The sequence below is a fragment of the Chiloscyllium punctatum genome, chromosome 12 (assembly GCF_047496795.1).
Source record: "Chiloscyllium punctatum isolate Juve2018m chromosome 12, sChiPun1.3, whole genome shotgun sequence".
In the NCBI taxonomy this organism is placed as follows: Eukaryota; Metazoa; Chordata; class Chondrichthyes; order Orectolobiformes; family Hemiscylliidae; genus Chiloscyllium; species Chiloscyllium punctatum.
The window spans coordinates 33,916,903-33,938,572 of NC_092750.1; the positions used below are offsets into that span (position 1 = coordinate 33,916,903).

The window sequence follows — 21,670 nt, forward strand, 5'->3', positions numbered from 1 at the left end:
TGATCTATGTGCCCATCTGTAGATGTAGAAACAGGCCCTTTGGCCCAACAAGTTCACACCAACCCTCTGAAGAGGAACCCACCCAGACCTATTCCGCTACCCTATATTTACCCCTGACCAATGCACCTAACCCACACATCCCTGAACACTATGGGCAATTTAGCATGCACACCACCTCTGGATTGTTGGAGGAAACTGGAGAACCTGGAGGAAATCCACACGGACACTGGGAGAATGAGCAAACTCCACACAGACAGTCACCCGAGGCTGGAATTGAACCCGGGTCCCTGGTGCTGTGAGGCAGCAGTGCTAACCACTGAGCCGCCGTGCCACCCTAGTTGTAATTTTATTTTTTAGTTCAGCTTCATATTGACTTGGTGATCTCTGTTGAGTAGTCATATGAGGTTTTGTTCTTGGTCAGCAATGGCTTCTTCCTTTGTTTCTCAACATTCATAAACCAGCAGATCATCCACTATAGCTTCCACTCTGAGGTTGCTAACTATCTCATGTTGTCTGCATTATTGTTCTTCAGGAGCAGTGAATATATCAAATAACACTAGAATGTTGTTAGAAAGCAGTGTTTTCTTCCTGCCCCACTTGACAGTAACCATTCTTTGCAAATCAGGTGGTAAAACTTTTAGCCTTTGCAAGTGTGTACTTCATTGGAGAAATCACGTGACAACAGATTACATCAGACCCTTCTACATGATTGCATATCTATCAAGATTCAAACCATGAGAAAAATAATAACAGTTGAATTATTGCTGATCCCACCATATTAGATATAATATTAATGATAATTATATTGTAATCATAATATGATTGCACATAAAATGATCAAATAATTTGACTGAACTTGCATTCCAAACTATTGATGGATTTGCAGAGTGGCCTGTAAAATTCTCCAGAGTGCCATTCCAACCCATGCCAACATCTTTCCAATTTTACATTGGACAGGGTGAGACAGCTTACTACAGTTGGGACCCTTAATTAAGTAATAAACAACCCCACTTAAGGAGTATTCTTATTCAGGATGGTAAGAGTTAGCACAAAGTCACCTTGCTCAGCCCTTGGGCAGGAAATAGGGTAAGGAGCATTTCCTGCTACAGTCTCCTTTGCATATGAGGTAATCTGCATCAGGTCTGCCCCCTGGAGGGACTCCTTCTCACTTCTCAGTCTCTCCAATGAGACCTCTACTGTCCTTACCCATTCCTGTCAGGCTTCACCCTCACCTTGTGAAATAGAATCCTAACCACCCCCACCCCACCCCACCCCACCCACCACCACCACTATGAACACTTAAATGATCATTAACTCAGGGATTTCAAATCTGTGGACTTCTTGCAATCCTAGTCCTTGCCAATATGCTTCTGGGTGACAGAACTGATTGGGCTGTCTTCCCAAGTGAGAGGTGGAAATCCCATCTGCAGCCTATTGAAGTTTCTCGGAGTTGGCTGTTCAGGTGGCAATCGGATAATTCCTGACGTGTATGGACATTCTTGAATTGAATGATTTATTGTCACATGTTTTTTAAAAAAACAATGAGAAGTGTTTAGTGTCACCAAGCTCTGGCGCCATTTTGAATTGCTGGATATATTAAAACATATTAATAGAGTTTATCTTCCTCTCCCCTTCTTGTTCCTCCTCTGCTGCTCCACTTGACATTGCCTGGGGTCTCTATAATGGGCTCTGGGTATCAGTTATGGTCCATTGTCACCGCCACATCCTTGACCACAGCATTACACAGACATTTGGCTGCAGCTATAGTCCTCAGAATAACTGCTGATAGACTGCTGTGTCTTGAAAGGTTCTAGAAATGTTTGATATTCGATGATGTGTGAAAAGGTTAAATAAGCCTTTGGAACTTTTGCTTGGTTTTTGCATGTGAAGACTGGAGAGAATATGGAAACTTCCTCCAAAATATAAAATAGATGGTGTAAATTCATGGTAAAATGGATTTGTGTGGTCGATGAAAATAATAGATTTGCTGGACAATGGTCTGTTTCCATTCTGAGCTTCCTTACGGTTTATTTAAAGAATAACTCAGTGAATTATATACAACTCAGCAAAAAGAACACAAGAAACTAATGCAACACATTTATGCTGTCACATCAAACACCCTGATAAAATGATTTAAATAGCAAGGTGATTAAATTGATAAATTATCCCTGTGCATAGTATTAATTACCCCCAAGATTACTGCACAGATAAAACTGCAATGATTATAACTAGCTCCATAACATCAATCACTGGCAAACCTCAAATTTTGCATTATGTTGGTAGCTTTTTGCAGAGTAATTGCCATAGAGACATAGAGATGTACAGCATGGAAACAGACCCTTCGATCCAACTCGTTCATCCCTACCAGATATTCCTTCCTAATCTAGCCCGACTTGCCAGCACCCAGCCCATATGCCTTCAAGCCCTTCCTATTCATATCCCCATCCACATGCCTTTTAAATGTTGCAATTGGACTAGCCTCCACCATTTTCTCCTGCAGCTCATTCCATACACGTACCACCCTCTGCGTGAAAAAGTTGCCCCTTAGGTCTCTTTTATATCTTTCTCCTCTCACCCTAAACCTATTCCCTCTCGTTCTGGACTCCCCCACCTCAGAGAAAAGTCCATGCCTCTTATGATTTTAAAACCCCTATAAGGTCATCCCTCAGCCTCTGACGGTCCAAGAAAAACTGCCTCAGCCTATTAACCCTCTCCCTATAGCTCAAATCCTCCAACCCTGGCAACATCCTTGTAAGTCTTTTCTGAACTCTTTCAAGTTCTACAACATCCTTCTGATAGGAAGGAGACCAGAATTGCACACAATATTCCAACACTGGCCTAACCAATGTCCTGTACAGCCGCAACATGATCTCCCAACTCCTGTACTCAATACTCTGACCAACAACGGAAAGCATACCAAACGCCTCCTTCACTATCGTATCTACCTATGACTCCACTTTCAAGGAGCTATGAACCTGCACTCCAAGGTCTCTTTGTTCAGCAACATTCCCTAGAACCTTACCATTAAGTGTATAAGTCCTGCTAAGATTTGCTTTCCCAAAATGCAGCACCTCGCATTTATCTGAATTAAACTCCATCTGCCACTCCTCAGCCCATTGGCCCATCTGATCAAGATCCCATTGTAATCTCAGGTAACCTTCTTTGCTGTCCACCATACCTCCAATTTTGGTATCATCTGCAAAGTTACTAACTATACCTCTTATGCTCACATCCAAATCATTTGTATAGATGACAAAAAGTATTGGAACCAGCACTGATCCTTGTGGCACTCCAACTGCTTACAGGCCTCCAGTCAGAGAAACAACCCTCCACCACCACGCTCTGTCTTCTACCTTTGAGCCATTTCTGTATCCAAATGGCTAGTTCTCCCTGTATTCCATGAGATTGAACCTTGCTAACCAGTCTCCCATGGGGAATTTTGTCGAACGTCTTACTAGAGTCCATAAAGATTACGTCTACCACTCTGCCCTCATCATTCATCTTTGTTACTTCTTCAAAAAACTCAATCAAGTTTGTCTGGGCATGCTCAGTAATAGCCAAAATAAAATTCATCTTGCAAACAAAACTATTACTCAGACAAAAACTACAGTAATGTTCAAATAGAATGTAGCCAACAGGATTTGTACAGTTTGACATCTACACAGGGAACAAAATGAATTGAAAGCAACACTGAAAAGACACAATCAATTTTAATTGTTGCACATCATTTTAACTCACGAACTCGCAAGATAAACAAACAAGATTGCTTCAGTTTATATCTTTTGTACCAAATGACCTGAAGTTGAATGTTCCATTTAAATTGAATGCATCATACAGGATGCTGTAATTCAAATGGCATATCACTATGTTCCTCAGGATAATTAGGAATGGGCAATAAATGCTAACTTTGCCATCAATGCTCATATCCAATGAATGAAGACATTTCTTTGAAGACCTGAAAAGCGGTACATTCAACCACATGTAGTGGTATTGCTATGTATTTGCTGTTCTTGTCCTTCTTGGCAGGAGAGGTCATGGGTTCAGAACAATGTTTGCTCTAACTGAAACACTGCATGCCCGCTGCTCCAAGGATTTGCACACGGTGATTGACACAACAATCACCGTGGAAAAAGTGAGGACTGCAGATGCTGGATATCAGAGCTGAAAATGTGTTGCTGGAAAAGTGCAGCAGGTCAGGCAGCATCCAAGGAGCAGGAGAATCGACATTTCGAGCATGAGCCCTTCTTCAGGCTCCTGAAGAAGGGCCCATGCCTGAAACGTTGATTCTCCTGCTCCTTGAATGCTGCCTGACCTGCTGCGCTTTTCCAGGAACACATTTTCAACAACAATCACAGTATTGACTTCTGGTTCTGGAGTTCAATTCTGCATATGGACCTCTATGGCCTGTGCAGCAATTAGAGGGAATGCTGGTCCAGAATTTGCCTTTGAAGGAACTTTAGGGCATGTTGCTGCAGTGCATCTTGTAGATAGTAAATGGTGTAGTGAGTGAATGTAAGCATCACTTCCCTCTGTCACAGGTATTTCATTAACAATATTCTGGATTAGTGATGCTGGAAGAGCACAGCAGTTCAGGCAGCATCCAAGGAGCAGCAAAATCGACGTTCCGTCAAAAGCCAATAGCCTGGAGGTTGAGAGGCCACACACAATGCAGTAAGACTGCTAGCTGTACACTGTTGGTCTAGCTGTGGTCTTGGGGCAGGCCATCCTGTTGGACACAATGTACTCAATAGAGGAACTCCCCTTGTAAAGGGATGACCACTTCCTGCAGTCCTAGCACTGGCTATTGCTCCTGGTAACATTTTTTTGGGACTGGACAGCTCCTGGGCATCAGTTTGCCTGATAATTGCTGCTAACTGTAAAATCCAGTCCTCTTTTCACTGGCAGAGGCAGGATCACCTCTGACCTATCAGTCAGTGGATAGGGCTGCCATTTTTGTAAATCCATAGTTTTTAAGGAGAACAGAGAAATAAAGGCAAGGAATGAAAGGGACATTCCTTAATGAACATTAAGAGTTAACAAGTGTAATCACTTGTCATCACGTGTTGCCTTTGACATAATTAGATATCCCAAGGTGAATTACAGGAGCATGATAAAACAAAGTATGATACTGAACCACATTAGGAGATATTAAATCAGATACCCAAAAATTTGATCAAATATCTAGGTTCCAAGAAATGCCTTAAATCAGGAAAGGTGAAGCAGAAGAGTTTGGGGAGGGAATTCCAGAACTTGGAGGATATGCCACCAAAAGGCACAACTAAAATTGCCAAAACAATTATAACTGGAAATGCACAAGTTAGCAAAATTACAGGAGCACAGATATCTCAGATGACTGTGAATTTAGAGGAGGTTACAGAGATAAGGAAGTGAAAGAGCTCGAGAAGTATTTGATAATGATGAGAACTTTAAAATCATGATGCTCCTTGACCGATAACCAATGTAAGTCAATGAGCACAATGTTACCCGAGCAACAGAACTTGCTGTGAGATAAGACATAGACATCAAAGGTTTGGTTGCAAAGAGACCAGGTTAATAACAGTCTGTTTCCAGGGAAGGTTTGGAGCCAGTAGCTAAGGAACCTGTATTTTTACAATCCAAGGATGTTCCAAAGTGTTTAGCTCCTAATAATGTACTTTTGACATCCACTCACTTTCGTTGTGTTGCAATGCCACAGCTCAGTTGCAAACAACAGCTTCACAAACTGCAATGAGACCAATAACTAGATTGGCTAAAATACCAGGAGGATTCCACTACTCTCTTTACGTAATGTCATGGAATCTTTCATGAGCACCCAACAGGGCAGTTGGTGCCTTGGTTTAATGTGGCATTTGAAAAATTAAAGTTGGCATTGAAGCACTCTTATCATCACTGTATTTAAGTTATTATCTGTGTTATTTTCACAGGTCTTTGCAGTAGGTTTCACAAGATTTGGCTAATAATTTTAATTTTGAACAAAAGGATACTGACAACCAGACAGACAACAAAATACACAAATTCAACTGGGACAATGTAACCATCCCAGCACAGGCCAAACAGAGACACGCCAGAGAATCCTTGAAACCTGGCACTCCAACTAGAACTCAATCAATAGACACATTGAACTGGATCCTTTCTACAAACCACTTGGATACAGAACCAGAAGTACCAACAAACCAAGACATATAAATACCGGGCAGGACAGAGCACCAACACCTTATCAAAAATGCACTGATGATGTCACTTAGCCAGGTGACGAAACATTTGCAGAAAAACACAATGGCTTGTCAAATGAATCCATGACTGGATACTGAAATGCATGCCCATATAACAATGCCTTTTTGAGAGCTGTGATGTAGATTATTGGGAATTATAACAGAGTTGAAAAGCAGGGCATTGATAGTGGCAGGAGAGGACAATTCTTAAATGAGGAATCAAGCAGGCTAAAAGGGGTCATGAAATAGCTTTAGCGAGCAGAATTAAGGAGAACCCCAAAGCATTTTATTCTTATATAAGAAGCAAGCAGGTAACTAGAGAAAGGGTTGGTCCACTAAAGGATAATGAAACAAGATGAGGCGGAGCAGGCCAAAGCTTCCAATAGAATTCAGCTGAATTCCATTAGGGTCATTCAGGGGTTTCCAAGATGAAGATGCTAGCAAGAAGCTATATCAGGTGGCCAGGGTTTGATGCTGACATAACTGTGTTGGTGAGTCAGAGCCTAGAATTCCAACATGGACAAGAATTACCACTGGCAGCGCCCCTACATTCGTAGGAAAGGACAGGTAAATCCTGGACTTATTTACATATTGATTGTGCCGGTCCTTTCATGGGCTCAGTGTTCCTGGTCATTGTGGACACCCAAGCAAAGTGGTTGGAGGTGCATAAAGTCCATTCGGCAAACACAGGGAGGACGATTGAGAAATTGCGAGCATCATTCGTGACATACAGACTCTTGGAAGTATTAGTCACAGACAATGGGCTGTTATTTCCCAGCAGGGAATCTGAGTATTTCCTAAACTCAAATAGCATCTGGCACATAAGTCAGCTCCTTTCCATCTATCATCCAATGGCGGAAGGAACATTCCAAACATTGAAGACAGGCAAAAAGAAGCAGCCTACAGCCTCACTCAATACCAAACTGTCCCTGTTCCTGTTGGACTATAGGACCAACACACACGCAGCAACAGGGCTAGCTCCAGCAGAGTTGCTGATGGGGAGAAGACTCCACACCAAATCAAACCCTGACATGGGTGTAAGTGAACAGCAACAAGAATGCCAATGCTGGCCAAATGCAAGAGAGACAATTTAATTTGGGGATGAAGTTTGGTGCTGGAAACATGCAAATGGCCCTGGGTGGGTATAAGGCGAGGTTGACGTAAGGTCATGTCTCATCACTTACCAGGTTCAGGTAGGTATACAATTCTGAACAAACATGGATCACCTGAAAGTTGTTACTTCTGATAAGGGGCAGGAGCAAAACATATCCAGCCCCTCAGAACAGCCAGAAGGCCTGTCAGAAACCATGGGCTCTTCCCCTCCATCTAGTGTCGAGGAAACCTCAGAGTCCAAGATGGATACATTCTCGCTACTGTTACTGCTGGAAGAAGAGGAAGAATCTTTCCTGACACACTCTACACTCTACAAGCCACCTGTGTCAAGGTCCGACTTTGAGCAACTAGATATGGTGTCCCATGGTGGCTCAGTGGTTAGCACTGCTGCCTCACAGCACCAGGGACCTGCGTTCAATTCCAGACTCTGGCAACTGTCTGTGTGGAGTTTGCACATTCTCATGTCTGCGTGGGATTCTTGCAGCTGCTCTAGTTTTCTCTCATAGTCCAAAGATGTGTAGGTCAGGTGAATTGGCCATGCTAAATTGCCCAAAGTGTTCAGGAGTGTGCAGCTTGAGTGCATTAGTCATAGGAAATGTAGAGCAATAGGGCAGAGAAATGGATTTGGTTGAGATACTCTTCGGAGGGTCGGTGTGGATCTGTTGGGCTGAATGGCCTGTTTCCACACTTTAGAGATTCTATGATTCAAGAAAAACTAAAGGAGAAAGACCAGGCTTACATCCTTGGACTTTGGCAGGGGGCGGTGGAAGGATGTAGCGGTTGGAACCAGGTGAATCTTGTTGACTGTGAGATCCTTGACTGGGCTTGTTAACCTGGCTGACTAATATAAACAGGGCATTTAGAATCTCCTCAATTCCAAGAACTGATCCCAACTGGCTGGCCCCAGTCAGTGCACTGTGCATAAGTATTTGAATAGTGACTAGATAATGGGATACCAGCCTTTGTGCAGCTACTTCACCCAGGCCGAGCAATACAGTCATTTCATAAGATTAAAGGGTTTTGTTTCACCATTTTTTCCCTGTGGGTTATCATTCCTTTACTTTGTAACTGCCTAACAACATTGGCTTTCTTTTAGCAGCTGTGGAGGATGTGAATCATCTTTGGCTTTTATTCCAATCCCACAGAAGGGCGTCATTTTCCACTCCCTGAGGTAGCAAGGATAATGGCGAGTTTCAGGAACTAACAGGGCAATAGTCCAAAAATCAGATTTTTGCCTTTGAGTTAAATCTTCATAATTAAGTTCCCCCTCTTCAGATGGTGGGAGAATTTTTTTGCTATCAAGCATCAAGAAGCCTATACACATGCGTTTGTATTTCATTACTTACCCTCCTCACCAGAATTAAATTCCCCTTCAAAATTAACTTCTGCCCATTCAGGGTGTCCATATCATCATAATGATATGCTGTACACTCTACAATCTCAGTAAATGAAGTGAAGACATATTGGCTAAGTAGGAGATGCAGAGGTAAGAGGAAACCTCTGAGGAGAACAATGAGGATCCTGATGGGCAAGGAGATCTGTCAGCGTGAGGAAGACAGAGCAGTTATCTACTGAGCTTGACAGACCAGAAAGAACCTCATAGTCACTCATTTCCAGAGTTACTGAACTCCTGCTCCTGTTATTATTTTTTTGCACAGTTGGCTGCCAGTCTTCTCCTAGGTAGAGTGACTTGTTTATCAGTTTCATTTTGTACTCAATAAAATGGTGACTTTTCCTTTTAATTCTGGCATAGATATCCTCGTCTCTGTAAATGCTGAAATGCATGGGCACACTTTGCACATCAAAAGTAGCTGTGAGCACTTGCAATCCTGGATGTTTGTGTTGAAATGGTTCTTGTGCAAATGACATTTGAGTCACACCATGGAGTCCTCTCCCTGGCGAAATATTACTTCTGTAGATTATACTCCCACTATTATGGATTTCTTCCCCCCCATCCAGTCCTGCAGTGATGCTAAATTGACATGTCATTTGCCCATTTCCCACCTTGCGCCCTTATGTTTTCCAAGCTATGTTACAAAATTTGGAGACACCTTTCCACCCTGAAGTCTGAAGACAAATCACCTTGCTGGTGGTGGAATGCTTAATATGAATGGCATGGGCACTCACAGAAACAGGCCAGTACCTCATCAGCTTCTGTAAATCAAGATCCTCAGATGCTCATAGGATTCAGATGCAATTTTAGGCTTTTGCTGGGCAAATTATTTGCTGCTCAAAGTTCCTGTTGGAACTGCACACAGAGGTACAGAAGTAATTTAAGGAATTTCTTTCATTTAATTTCTTTTTAGTGACGCCTTTGGGTTCAGGTGGAGCATGGAGAGCACTTAAGGACAATTGCAGAAAGTGAGCATGACCTCCTGCTGCATATGACTGACTGTGGCAATAAGGAGCCCCGTCAAAGTTAGAGTCAATGGAAATCAGGGAGAAAGCTTTCCACTGGTTGAGGTTATACCTAGCACAAGCCCAAATGTTATGGTTGTTAAATGTCAGTCATCTAGGTTTTAGGACATCTTTGCAGGAGTTCCTCAGGGTAGTTTCCTCAACACAACCATCTTCAACTGCTTCATCTGTAGTAATCTACTATAAGGTCAGGTGTACTGATGGTTGTGCAATGTTCAGTAATAATATGACTTCTCAGAAACTGAAGTAATCAATATCTAAATGCAGTAACACCTAGACAATATCCAGCCTAGTGCTGACAATGATAACTAACATTCACACCATGCAACCAACAACCATTTCCAACAAGAGAGGCATTACTGGCATTGAATCCCTCACTATCAACATCCTGGACAATACCATTGACCAGAACCTGAATTGGACGAACCATATCTTTTGTAGTCGCAATAAAACAGTGGCATTATCGCTAGAAATTAATCCAGAGACCCATGTAATGTTCAAATCCCATCATGGCAGGTGCTGAAGTTTGTATTCAATAAGAATATCTGGAATTAAGAGTCTAACGATGACTGTGAAATCATCATCAATTGTCAGAAAAACTCATCTGGTTCACTAATGCCCTTTAGGGAAGGAAACTGTCATGCTTACCTGGTCTAGCCTATATGTGACTCCAGACCCACAGTAATGTGGTCAACTCATAACTGCCCTCTGGGTAATTAGGGATGGGCAATAAATGTTGACAGTGACGTCCACATTCTATGAGTAACTAAAAAATATATAAATACAGTGGCTACAAGAGCCAATTAGAGGCTAGGAATGCTGCAGCAAATATCTCACTTCCTGATTCCCCAAAGACTGTCCACCATCTATAAGACACAGGTTGGCCGTATAATTGTAATTGTCTGCACTTGCCTGAATGAGTGCAGCTCCAACAAAATTCAAGAAGCAGCCCATTTGATTGGCACAAACATTCACCTACTTCACCACCAACCCACAGTATCAGCAGTGTGTACTATCTACAAGATGCACTGTAAATGTTCACCAAGGTACTTAGCTAGCACTTTCCAAGCTTTCAACTACTATTCCCTCAAAACATTGGAAACTCTACCATCCGCAAGTTCCCCTCTAAACCACTCATCATCCTGACTTGGAAATATATCAACGTTCCTTCATTGTTGCTGGATCAAATTTGTGGGACACTCTCTGCAATGGCACTATGGGAGTACCTACACTTCAGAGATTCAAGAGGACAGCTCACCACCATCTTCACAAATGCAATTTGGAATGGGAAATAAATGCTGGCCCAACAAGCGATGTCAACATCCCATGAATAAATGAAAAATAGAGAAAAGTCCTGCATGTTGCCAATCATTCCACTTCATTATGTTCCAATTCCCACCAGCAGCTGTTGTCTGCTTACTCCCTGTGCCATTTCTGGTCATGAGAGTCCATGGAGGAGTCCACAGATTCTAAGCTGCCAGTCTGTTCCCTGAACGTGGGCATTTTACTGATGACATTTGGCAAGCAGCTATGTGCACTGCCCACCATCCACCCAAACTGAAACCCAGTCTAATTGTTTCCGGGTTTTTAAAATCGGTTTCTGTAGGTTCTCATTGTATTTATTCTTTGTTTGTGATGTTATATTAACATAAATAGTGCATTTTAAAGATTTTCTTCTTTTTGGACTTTGTTTTAGGATATTTCACTCAGATTTCTACTCTTGCTGATGTACAAGAAAATGTGATGGAATACCTTCATGTTTTGAGCAGACCAAAGGTCATTGACCAGGAACATGATATTGTGTGGACAGAAGCATACATCGATAATACTGTAAGTTAATATTCACTATTTTTTTGCATAATCAAAAATACCATGAAGCAACATCTAGGAATGAATAATCCTGTAGAGCTAACATTCTATTCTATTCAAATTCTATTTGAAAGGAATCAGTCTTTCTATTTTCTATTACTTGCAAATTACTGGTAAGGGAAAATTTGAATAAATGTTCCATTTTGCAAAACATGTTAAAAGCCTTTTCTGTTTGACAATGAATTTGCTCCATTTTTATTACTGTTTTCTGTTGGTATAGAAAAATAGTGAAAAAAGAATAGTTAAATAAAGAAAAGTATTTTTAATTCAAAATAATTTTCATAGTGTATAAATGGAACTCCACATGGATTTTAATGATAATATGGAGTGGAAAATTGTTAAGCTAAAGAAACCATCAGAAAACAAAGAGAAGTTAGACAGCTGAAATTCATTTAGATTAGCAGTTAAATCTGGCAAGAGGGAAAACATGGAATAAGAGAACAAGTGTTGCCATCTGTACTTTGTGGCATTGCAAAACTGATTACACTTGGTTGTCCATTCCAGTCCAGATGGTTTCATTAAATTTAATAGCCTCCAGAGATTTAAATAGCAGTGTTCGGCATAAGTGAAACATACTGTGGCACTTCATGGCTCATCCTGCAGACACTAAAACTCTGGCCCAGGTTATTAGCACCATGGTGAAGATACTTTTGTATCTGATAAGATGTCATTGCAAACAATATCGGCAGTGTGGAATTTGAAACTATTTTTCTCTGATTGAGATGTGTTTTGTTTTTATGTGACAATGGGCATTGAATGATCATGAATCAAAAGCTTATTTTACATTGCTTCTGGAAAATTTGGGAGGAATATAGAACAGGTTGCCAATTCACTGTCACCCTTTTCACATTATTGCAATCTAATGACTTGAATCACAATTGGCACAGAGCTGAAAATATTATCAAATGCACTGATGTCTGATTGCTTTAGATCACACGGTGACAAATACGCACATTTTGCAGGCTAATATTTACCCCATGCCTGTTAATAAAACCAAGGATTTCATGTCTTTGCACTAATCTCAACTTGTTTTGCCACCTTAACAATCTATAGATATATTAAAAATATTGTTTATAGACCCATCAAGTTTCTCTGTTCCTGTGTTCCCTTGAATATTTTGCCATTTGTTTGTATTTCTATCACCTCAAATGTATTTACTAAAACATTTTTTATTCTGAATGTTATTTCCCCCTATGCTTGACCATTTAACCAGTTGCCTATGTCTCCTGTTACTCTGCTCCTCACAACTAACTAGATTGCTGATTTTGTATCATCTGCAGACTTTTAAATTATGATCTGTGTATTCAAGATCAAGTCAATTTCAATTTTGGATCTTAAAAAAGCAGTGAATCAGAAACTGACCATTGGGAGCACCACTGCATGCTCCCCTCAAGTCTGAAAAAGTCTCAAGTCCCTCCTATCCCTTAGTTAATGTAGTCATCAGGCTACCAATACCCCTTTGATCCCGTGTACGTGAAAGGTAGATTTTTTTTAAAGACATATAACAATTAAAGGTATAGCATTATAATGAAGATGTGTTGAACATATTTTTGAACAGCATTGAGATTTTTCAACTAGTTAAATTTATAGAATGTTTTGCAACACAGTGACACTGTCCGACAGAAGCCAAGCAGACAGAGCAACTTGGCACCAACCACATAAGGAGATATTAAGGCAGGTAACCAGATTCCTGGTCAAAATGGCAGATTTCAATGATTAATTAAATAGATAGAGAGAATGAAGAAGACGTTGATGGAAGGAATTCCAGAATTTAAGACCTTGCCACCTTAATGCAGTCACCAATAGTGGACTTGATTTGGAGATGCCAGAGTTGGACTGGGATGTACAAAGTTAAGATTCACATAACACCAGGTTATCATCCAACAGGTTTATTTGGAAGCAGTAGCTTTCAGAGCACTGCTCCTACATCAGGTGGTTGTGGAGTATAAGATCGTAAGACACAGAATTTATAGCAGAAGTTTGCAGTATGATGTAACCGAAATGATATATTGAAAAAGACCTGGATTGTTTGTTAAGTCTCTCATCATTTAGAATGAACATGATGTTTTCTGTTCTTTCATATGTAAATCACAGAACCTTTTTTAGAAGTTTCATTCTCAAGTGAACTTTAACAATTGGTGTCATGTCGACCCAGATAATACATTTAAGGTGTGAGACTGTGTGAGACTGTCTGTGGCACAACGTTCATATTGATTCTAATCTAAAAACAGATTTACAGAATCTTGCATAGATTCATGCAGTTTTTGAGCAAAATAAAATGTAATGCTGCAAGTACAAATTCACCCCTCAAAATTGTGTGTGTGTTTGTATGTGTGTATAGTGCAGTGGTATCACCTGTAGTGTGAAATGAGCCCAAGGTCCCCATTGAGGCCATCCCCATGGGTATTGAACTTGGCTATCAGCCTCTGCTCGGTCACCTTTTGTTGTCGCCTGTCCTGAAGTTTGCCTTGGAAGACGGTCACCCGCAGGTCTGAGGTCAAATGTCCTGGACTACTGAAGTGTTCTCCGACTGGGTGGGCACACTTCTGTCTGTTGATTGTTGTGCGGTGTCCATTTGACTGTTGCAATAGCCTCTGCTCGGTCTCACCAATGTACCATGTGTCAGGGCATCCTTGCCTGAAGCCTATGAGATAGAGAACATTGGCTGAATTGCATGAGCACCTGCCACATACATGGTGGGAGGTGTCCCCACATGTAATGTGTGTCTCTATGTTGACACTCTGACACATCTTGCAGTGTCTACTGTAACAAAGTTGTATGGTGTTGTCCTGAAAGCCAGGCAATTTGCTACAAACAATGATCTATTTGAGGTTTGGTGGATGTTTAAAGGCGAGCAGTGAAGGTGTGGGGAAGGTGTTGGCGAGGTGCTCATCCTCATTGGCAGGCTGTGAAGAACATGGCATAGTTTTTTGGCTCCTGGGAAGTACTGTTGTTTGCAGCTCGTATCTGTCTCCTGAGGAGGTCATGACGGTTTCTCACTGTGGCACGTTGGAACTGGTGGTCGATGAGTTGAGCATCATACCCCATTCTTATGAGGACATCCTTGAGCATTCCAAGTGTCCGTCACATTCCTTCTCATCTGAACAAATCTGTGTATGCGTAGGGCTTGTCCATAGGGGATGGCTGTTTTAATATGTTTCGGGTGGAAGCAGGAGAAGTTTAGCATCATTAGGTTATCATGGGTTTGCGGTAGAGTGAGGTGCAGAGGTGCCCATCCTTGATGAAGATGCATGTGTCCAAGAATGAGACAGATAGTCGAGAGAAGACTATGATGAGTTTGATAGTGAGATGAAACTCATTGACATCACTGTGTTTTAGTGATTCCTCTCCGTGGGACCAGAGGAAAAAAAATGGTCAATGTACCTGGTGTATAGTTTTGGTTGGTAGTCCTGTGTAGAGAAGAAGTCTTGTTCAAACCTGTGCATGAAGATGTTGGCATATTGGGATGCGAATTTGGTCTGCATGGTTGTTCTGTGTGTCTGGATGAAGAACTGGTTGTCACGGGTGAAGAAGTTGTGATCAAGAATAAAGCGGATGAGTTGTAGATGGTGCTCAGAGATTGGCAGCTGTTGGTGTTGAATACTGAGGCTGTTGCAGCGATGCTGTCGTTGTAGAGGATGCCAGTGTAGAGTGCTGAAATTTCCATTGTGACGAGGAATGTTCCCAGTTCGACTGGTCTGTAGGTGCTGAGTGTCTCTAAGGAATCTGTAGTGTGGCAATAGAAGCTGGGGGTCCCCTGTGCACTGGGTTTCAAGGTGCCTTCAACATAGGCAGAAAGATTCTCACACCGGGTCCCAATGCCCAATAACGTTGGGATGTCCTAGTGTGTTGGCTTTGTGTATCTTTGGAAGGCAGTAGAAGTTACATCCATGAAAACTACGTGGGTTGACAGTGAGTAGGGAACTCAAAAGTCTTGATCAATGGGTGATCAACGGGTGTGCTCAATGGTTGGATCGGCTGGTAGTTGCCTGTAGTGTTTCTGGTTGGTCAGTTGCCAGTATAGTTCCTTGCAGTAGTCTGTTCAATTCTGAATGATGATGGCTCCTCCTTTATCTGCTGGTTTGATGACAATGTTGTGGTTGGTTTTGAAAGAATGGATGGCATTGTGTTGTGATTGGGTAATGTTCTGCTCTACTTTGTAGCTGGGATGTACAAAGTTAAAAATCACACAATATCAGATTTTAGTCCATCAGCTTTATTTGGAAGCACTAGCTTTCAGAGCGCTGCTCCTTCATCAGGTGGTTGTGGAGTATAAGATCATAAGACACACAATTAATAGCAAAAGTTTACAGTGTGAAGTAACTGAAATTATATATTGAAAAAAGACCTGGATTGTTTTTCATCTTTTAGAATGAACATGTTTGTTTCAGTTCTTTCATATATAATTTGCAGAACTTATTTTTAAAAGTTACAGTATCAAATGAACTTTAACAATTGGTGTCATGTCAGCCCAGATAATGCATTTAAGGTGTTAGCTGCCCTGTGTGAGACTGTCTGTGGCACAACGTTCAGACTGATTCTGATCTAAAAAAAGTGTAATTCTGCAAGTACAAATTCACCCCACAAATGTGTGTGTGTGTATGTGTGTGTGTGTGTTTGTGTGTGTTTTGTTTGGGGATGTGGGGTGTGGTGGTGGTGGGGTTATGAGTGTCTGTGAGAGAGTGTGTGTATGTTTGTGAGTGTGAGAGTAAGGGGTTTAAGTTTGTGAGAGGGTGCATGTGTGAGTGTGGAAATGTATGTATGAGCAATAGTGGAACAATTAGAATCAAAGTTAAAAATCACACAACACCAGGTTATAGTCCAACAGGTTTAATTGGAAGCACTAGCTTTCAGAGCACTGCTCCTTCATCAGGTGGTGAAGGATGATGAAGGAGCAGTGCTCCAAAAGCTAGCGCTTCCAATTAAACCCATTGGACTATAACCTGGTGTTGTGTGATTTTAAACTTTGTACACCCCAGTCCAACACCGGCACCTCCAAATCAATTAAAATAAAGGAATATCAGTGTACCCAAACTGGAGAAATGCATATATTTTAAAAGGTTTTAGGGTTGTAGAGGTTTCAGAGACAAAGGAGTAATTTGAAAGAAAATTTGGAAACACGGTGAAAATGTCAATATTGAGGTGTTGTTTAACTAGTATCCAATATAGGTTGAACAGGACCTGTTGCAAGTTAAGTCATCAGCAGAGTTTAAAATGTGCTCAAGATTTATACAATTGAATGTAAGAGCCCAGAGTGGAGAACATTGACATAATTAAGTCTATGGTGACAAAGACATAGATGAAGATTTCAGCAACAGATGAGGCAGGAGTTGAGCCAGGTAATGTTATGTCAGTGAAAATTATTGATGGAAAGAATATGTAGTCAGATGCTCATTCTAAATTCACAAAGAATGTGAACGGTCTGATTCAATATCTGTTGCAAGGGAGAGAAGTAGAGTTGATGGTTAGGGAGCAGAGTTCATGATGATGGCTGAAGACACCAGCCTTAATCTTCCCACTATTTACTTAAAGGAAATTTTTTCAGACTGTACTGAATGTCAGTCAAGCAACCTGATAACTTACAGTTGATGGGAGGTAATCAAGAGAGGTGATGGTAAGGGAGATGCTGAGTGTTATCATGTGAAGACTGACATTGTGTCTCTAGTTGTTGCTGATGGACAGTAAGTAGATGCACAATAAGAGCGGGTGAAGATTAGATCCTTGTGACATTCCAGAGAGAAGCTATTGGAAATGATTCTCTGGCTATGATGGGATAGATGAAACCAAATAAGTTCTACCCAGCTGGATGATAGTGAGGAAGTATCAGAGGACAATATATGGTGTGATTAACTGTATCAAAGACTGCAGGCAGGCTGAGAAGGACAGGACAGAAGTTTACCTTTGTTATAGTCACCCTTCCTGGCTATCATTTCTGGATTGGTATGTCACCTGCTATGCCACATCACGATCCAGGAGTTAAGTTGCAGCACTATTATACAGATGTCATTAGCAGCAAATTGTAAATCAAATTAAAATAGTAATCTAGTTTGAAAATTTGAGCAATATTGGCAAACGTGTACTCCCCTTTTTAAAAATGACTTATTTTCCAAATTCATACTGCTGTTTGAGAATTGGGGTCACACCCATGATTCCTAATGTGTAAATCAATGGATAAAATTCCCTACCAGCATGAAAGTAGGAAAAGCAGCCCTACAACATATACAGAATTTAAAAGATTTAAGTAATCATTTTTTCATTGCACTGAAAATGTTGAAATTCAACTTTAACAAGGATGAAAAGAAGAACACGTTCAGAACATACTTCGTGTTTTTCAATCTTTGCCCCTACTCCAATTTAATTTCACTTTCATTGGTTCTTAACATTGTAAGAACCAATGAGGAGAAAGCTGACAAAGCTCCATTTGCTAGTTTGTGTTGGTTTGAGGTCAGTCCTGCTTTTGCCTTTAGAATGGCTCCAATAAGATCTGAATGCAAAATACAGTTTACCATTCAGTAACAGTAAGAAATTATCTTCATCTGGCTGGAGATGGCTTTTGGAAGCACCTCAAATAGACCAATTTTTTTCTGCACTCCGAGTCAAGTCTGCTTCTCCGGGATTGACAAAACTCAACAATTAAAATTTCCTGCAATTCCTTTAAGGACTAGCTGGGTGGAATGGTCTGTTTCCATACTATATAACTCTCTGATTCTATGATTCTATCCAGTGGAAAATATTCATATTTCATTAGTATATAATTAAAATGTATTGTCTGATTATCTAAGTATCCAGTTGCTGTGCATGAAGTACTATCCCTATTCAATGAACAAAAATAAGCAAAAAATCAGCAATAAAAGCCAATAATGGGCATAATAAGATACATTAACAGATGATGTGTAGCTGAACAGTGGATAAAACATTGTCATTAATTGTTCTCCTTTCCTTTCTCTTATGCATCAGCTCCCACAGGCTAAAAAGGTAATGTTTTAATTCCATTCCAGTTGATCTCATATATTCATTTCTGCCAGTATCACTGTCAGTTCAATCTTGTTTAATTGTGTTAGTATGATCGAGTTATCCCGGTCAACTACAGAAAGATCAAATAACTACTTATATAAATATGACTAAAATTTTAATCAACCTTTTAGGAAAATGTAACTACCAAAATAGGTCACTGTAAAAATAACTGAAATAACTTAAGTCTAATACAGGCATAGAAATCTTTTAACCTAGGAATCCAACCCTTCTTGCACCACTCAGATTAAGCATTTCAATATGGCTTCTGCTACCAATCTTCTCTATTTATAACAGTACAGGCTCAGATGAATAGTTCTGGTTTCTCTCTGTAAAAAATATTAAAATCTATAAAATGTCCTCTAAAGGTTTTGGACATATATAGTTTACATACAGTCATCAACTTTCTCAATCTTAATGCAAGGAATCATACGTATCGAATAGATATTCATGTATGCATCATAAACCCTTGCCTTTCCATAAGGATGATAGATAACTTTTAAGAGCAAGTGAGTTCAATTTTTTTGACTGATATCAAGAAGGGTCACATCGCACTTTTTTTATCAATACAAGAGTTAACATCAAATTTTGCAGATCTCATTATATATTGAGGAATGATAGTTGGATGCACAAACTGTAGTGCAGTAGAGAGTGATACACCATTCTTGAAAAACATGGAGACATGCATGTCACAATAGTTGCTAACTAGCTTCTAACAATATAACATTCCTCTTTCTTTAAAAATATGTCATGCTTCATATCAGTATCATGAGTGTAATCTTCAGTTTTGCACACTGACTGTGTTGTCAGGCCTAAAAGCGGAAGTTATTTTTGCTTGAGGATGGGTCAGGTTATCTTGCAAGATTATGTGTTTTGATTCCTTTCTAGTTGATCTCATATACTCATTTATGCCAGTGTCACTATCAGTTTAATCTTGTTTCATTGTGTCAGTGTCATCAAGTTATCTCAATCAACTACAGAAAGATCAAAAGACTATTTATATGAATATGAGTGAAATGTGTTATCCAGGTGAAACAGCATTTCACCTGTACCTCCTCTAATCTAGTGTATTGTATTTGTTGCACCCTATGTGGCCTACTCTACATTGGAGAGACCAAATGCAGACTGGGTGACCGCTTTGCAGAACATCTCTGGTCTATGTGCACACAGGACCCTGATCTTCCCGTAGATGTTCATTTTAACACAGAATCCTGCTCATATACCCATATGTCTGTCTTCAGTAAGCTGTAGTTTTCCAGCGAATCATAGCATAAACTGGAGGAACAACATCTCATCTTCAAACTAGGCTCAGCCTTCTGCACGTAAATATTGAGTTCAACGCCTTTATGTTGTGAACCAATTCCCATTTCTTCCCTTTCTTTTAGCTTGTTGTCCTTTGAAGTCTGGTAAGAGACACACCATTATTCTGCCATTCTCACATTCTGATCACTTAATCTCAACTACCTACATCTTTTCTCCAACAGCACCCTATACCCAGCTCCACCCCTCCCAAACTAAAGAATAAATGCTGCCCCTTCCAAACTTCACTTCAGCGCTGATGAAGTCATCTACACTCGAAATGTTAGTTTGTTCTCTCTCCATGGGTGCTGTCTGACCAGCTGTGATCTCCAGCATTTTTGTTTTCAGTACAGATTCCAACACATGCAGTAATTTGTTACTGCAAGATTGTGTTTCTTAGCTCTTGCCATATGCTTGAACAAGTAGAATATGAAATCTTATAGGACAGGTGGACAGGAAGTTCTTATCCAGTCTGGACCTTCCGGGGTCAAATTTTGACGTGCTATATTTAACAAATATGTCATTCTCTTCTAGCCAAGGTCAGAATTCAGCCTGTATTCAACTGTACCCACCCAGAGATATCTGCGACCAAGCTCCAGGGTTAATCAACATTTCACTAAACGTACTCTAGAAGTTTGGCAACAGAGGAAGGGATGTTCTCTTTCTTAAAGGTAGCAGCAGGAGGCCATCTCAACTGACCAAAGGCCAAACTGGACCAAGGTAGCAGTATAGGACAATGTCTATGGGCAGTACAAAAGAATCTACCTTCTGTGCTGAAACAGGATGAATGATCAAGTACTCTCTGACAGCATATGCCCTACTTATTGAAAAGTCATGCTTAGCAGCATACAGCATTGTAAATTTGACATTGCAGAAGACAGTCAAACATGAGATTGGGTGGCAGGTATCTCTATCAGATGCCTCATATACACAGTGTATATATTACTTAATTGTCATATGAGCACAAAGGATGACAGCTGTGGTTGATTGAGATCAATCATCTGAGCCCAGAACATCACTGCAAGCTCCTCAGGATACAGTTTTATGCATAAGCATCTGAAGATGCTTCATCAATGACCTTCCTTCCGTCATAATGATCAGAAATAGGTATGTTCGCCATGATTCGCACCATTCATGACTCCTCAGATACTGGAACAGTCCATGTTCAAATGTAACAAGACCTGGACAATATCCAGACTTGGATTGACAGTGGCATGTAACATTTGCTGTACGCATGCTCCAAGCAATGAACATCTCCAACAAGAGAAAATCTAACCATCATCTTTTTGATTTTCAATGCCTTACCACCGCTGATAGTAATATCACCATCCTGGGGTTAACCATTGACCAGAAATCACACTGGACAAGTTGTACAAATGCTGTGGCTCCAAGTACAGATGAGAGGCAATGAATCCTGTAGCGGTAACTCACCTTGTGATTCCCCAGTACTTCCCAACATCTGCAAGGCACAAGTCAGGAGCAAGATGGAATACTCACTCAAGAAGCTTACACATTATCCAGGATAAGAAAGTGTGTTTCACTGGCAGCACAAACATTCACTACCTCCACCACCAATGCGCAGTAGCATCAGTGTATACTTTTTACAAGATTCACTGCAGAAATTCACTGAAACTCCTTAAACAGCACCTTCCAAACAGGAAAACCACTATATCATAGAAGGACAAAGGCGGCAGATAGATGGGAATGCTGTCTCCTGCAAATTCCTCTCCAAGCCTCACAGTATCTAG

The 21,670-nt window shown here is 40.7% G+C and overlaps 1 protein-coding gene across 2 annotated transcripts in view; it reads left to right on the forward strand.

Annotated features, from left to right (window-relative positions):
* Positions 1–21,670, forward strand: part of cacna2d3a (calcium channel, voltage-dependent, alpha 2/delta subunit 3a) — a 950,991-nt gene that overhangs the window by 573,208 nt on the left and 356,113 nt on the right. The window contains exons 13-14 of one of the 2 annotated variants that reach the window (XM_072582307.1): positions 11,440–11,573; positions 18,570–18,587. In XM_072582307.1, the coding sequence (XP_072438408.1) occupies positions 11,440–11,573; positions 18,570–18,587 (152 nt within the window). The remainder of the gene's footprint in view (positions 1–11,439; positions 11,574–18,569; positions 18,588–21,670) is intronic. The other variant, XM_072582308.1, reaches the window with a different exon arrangement.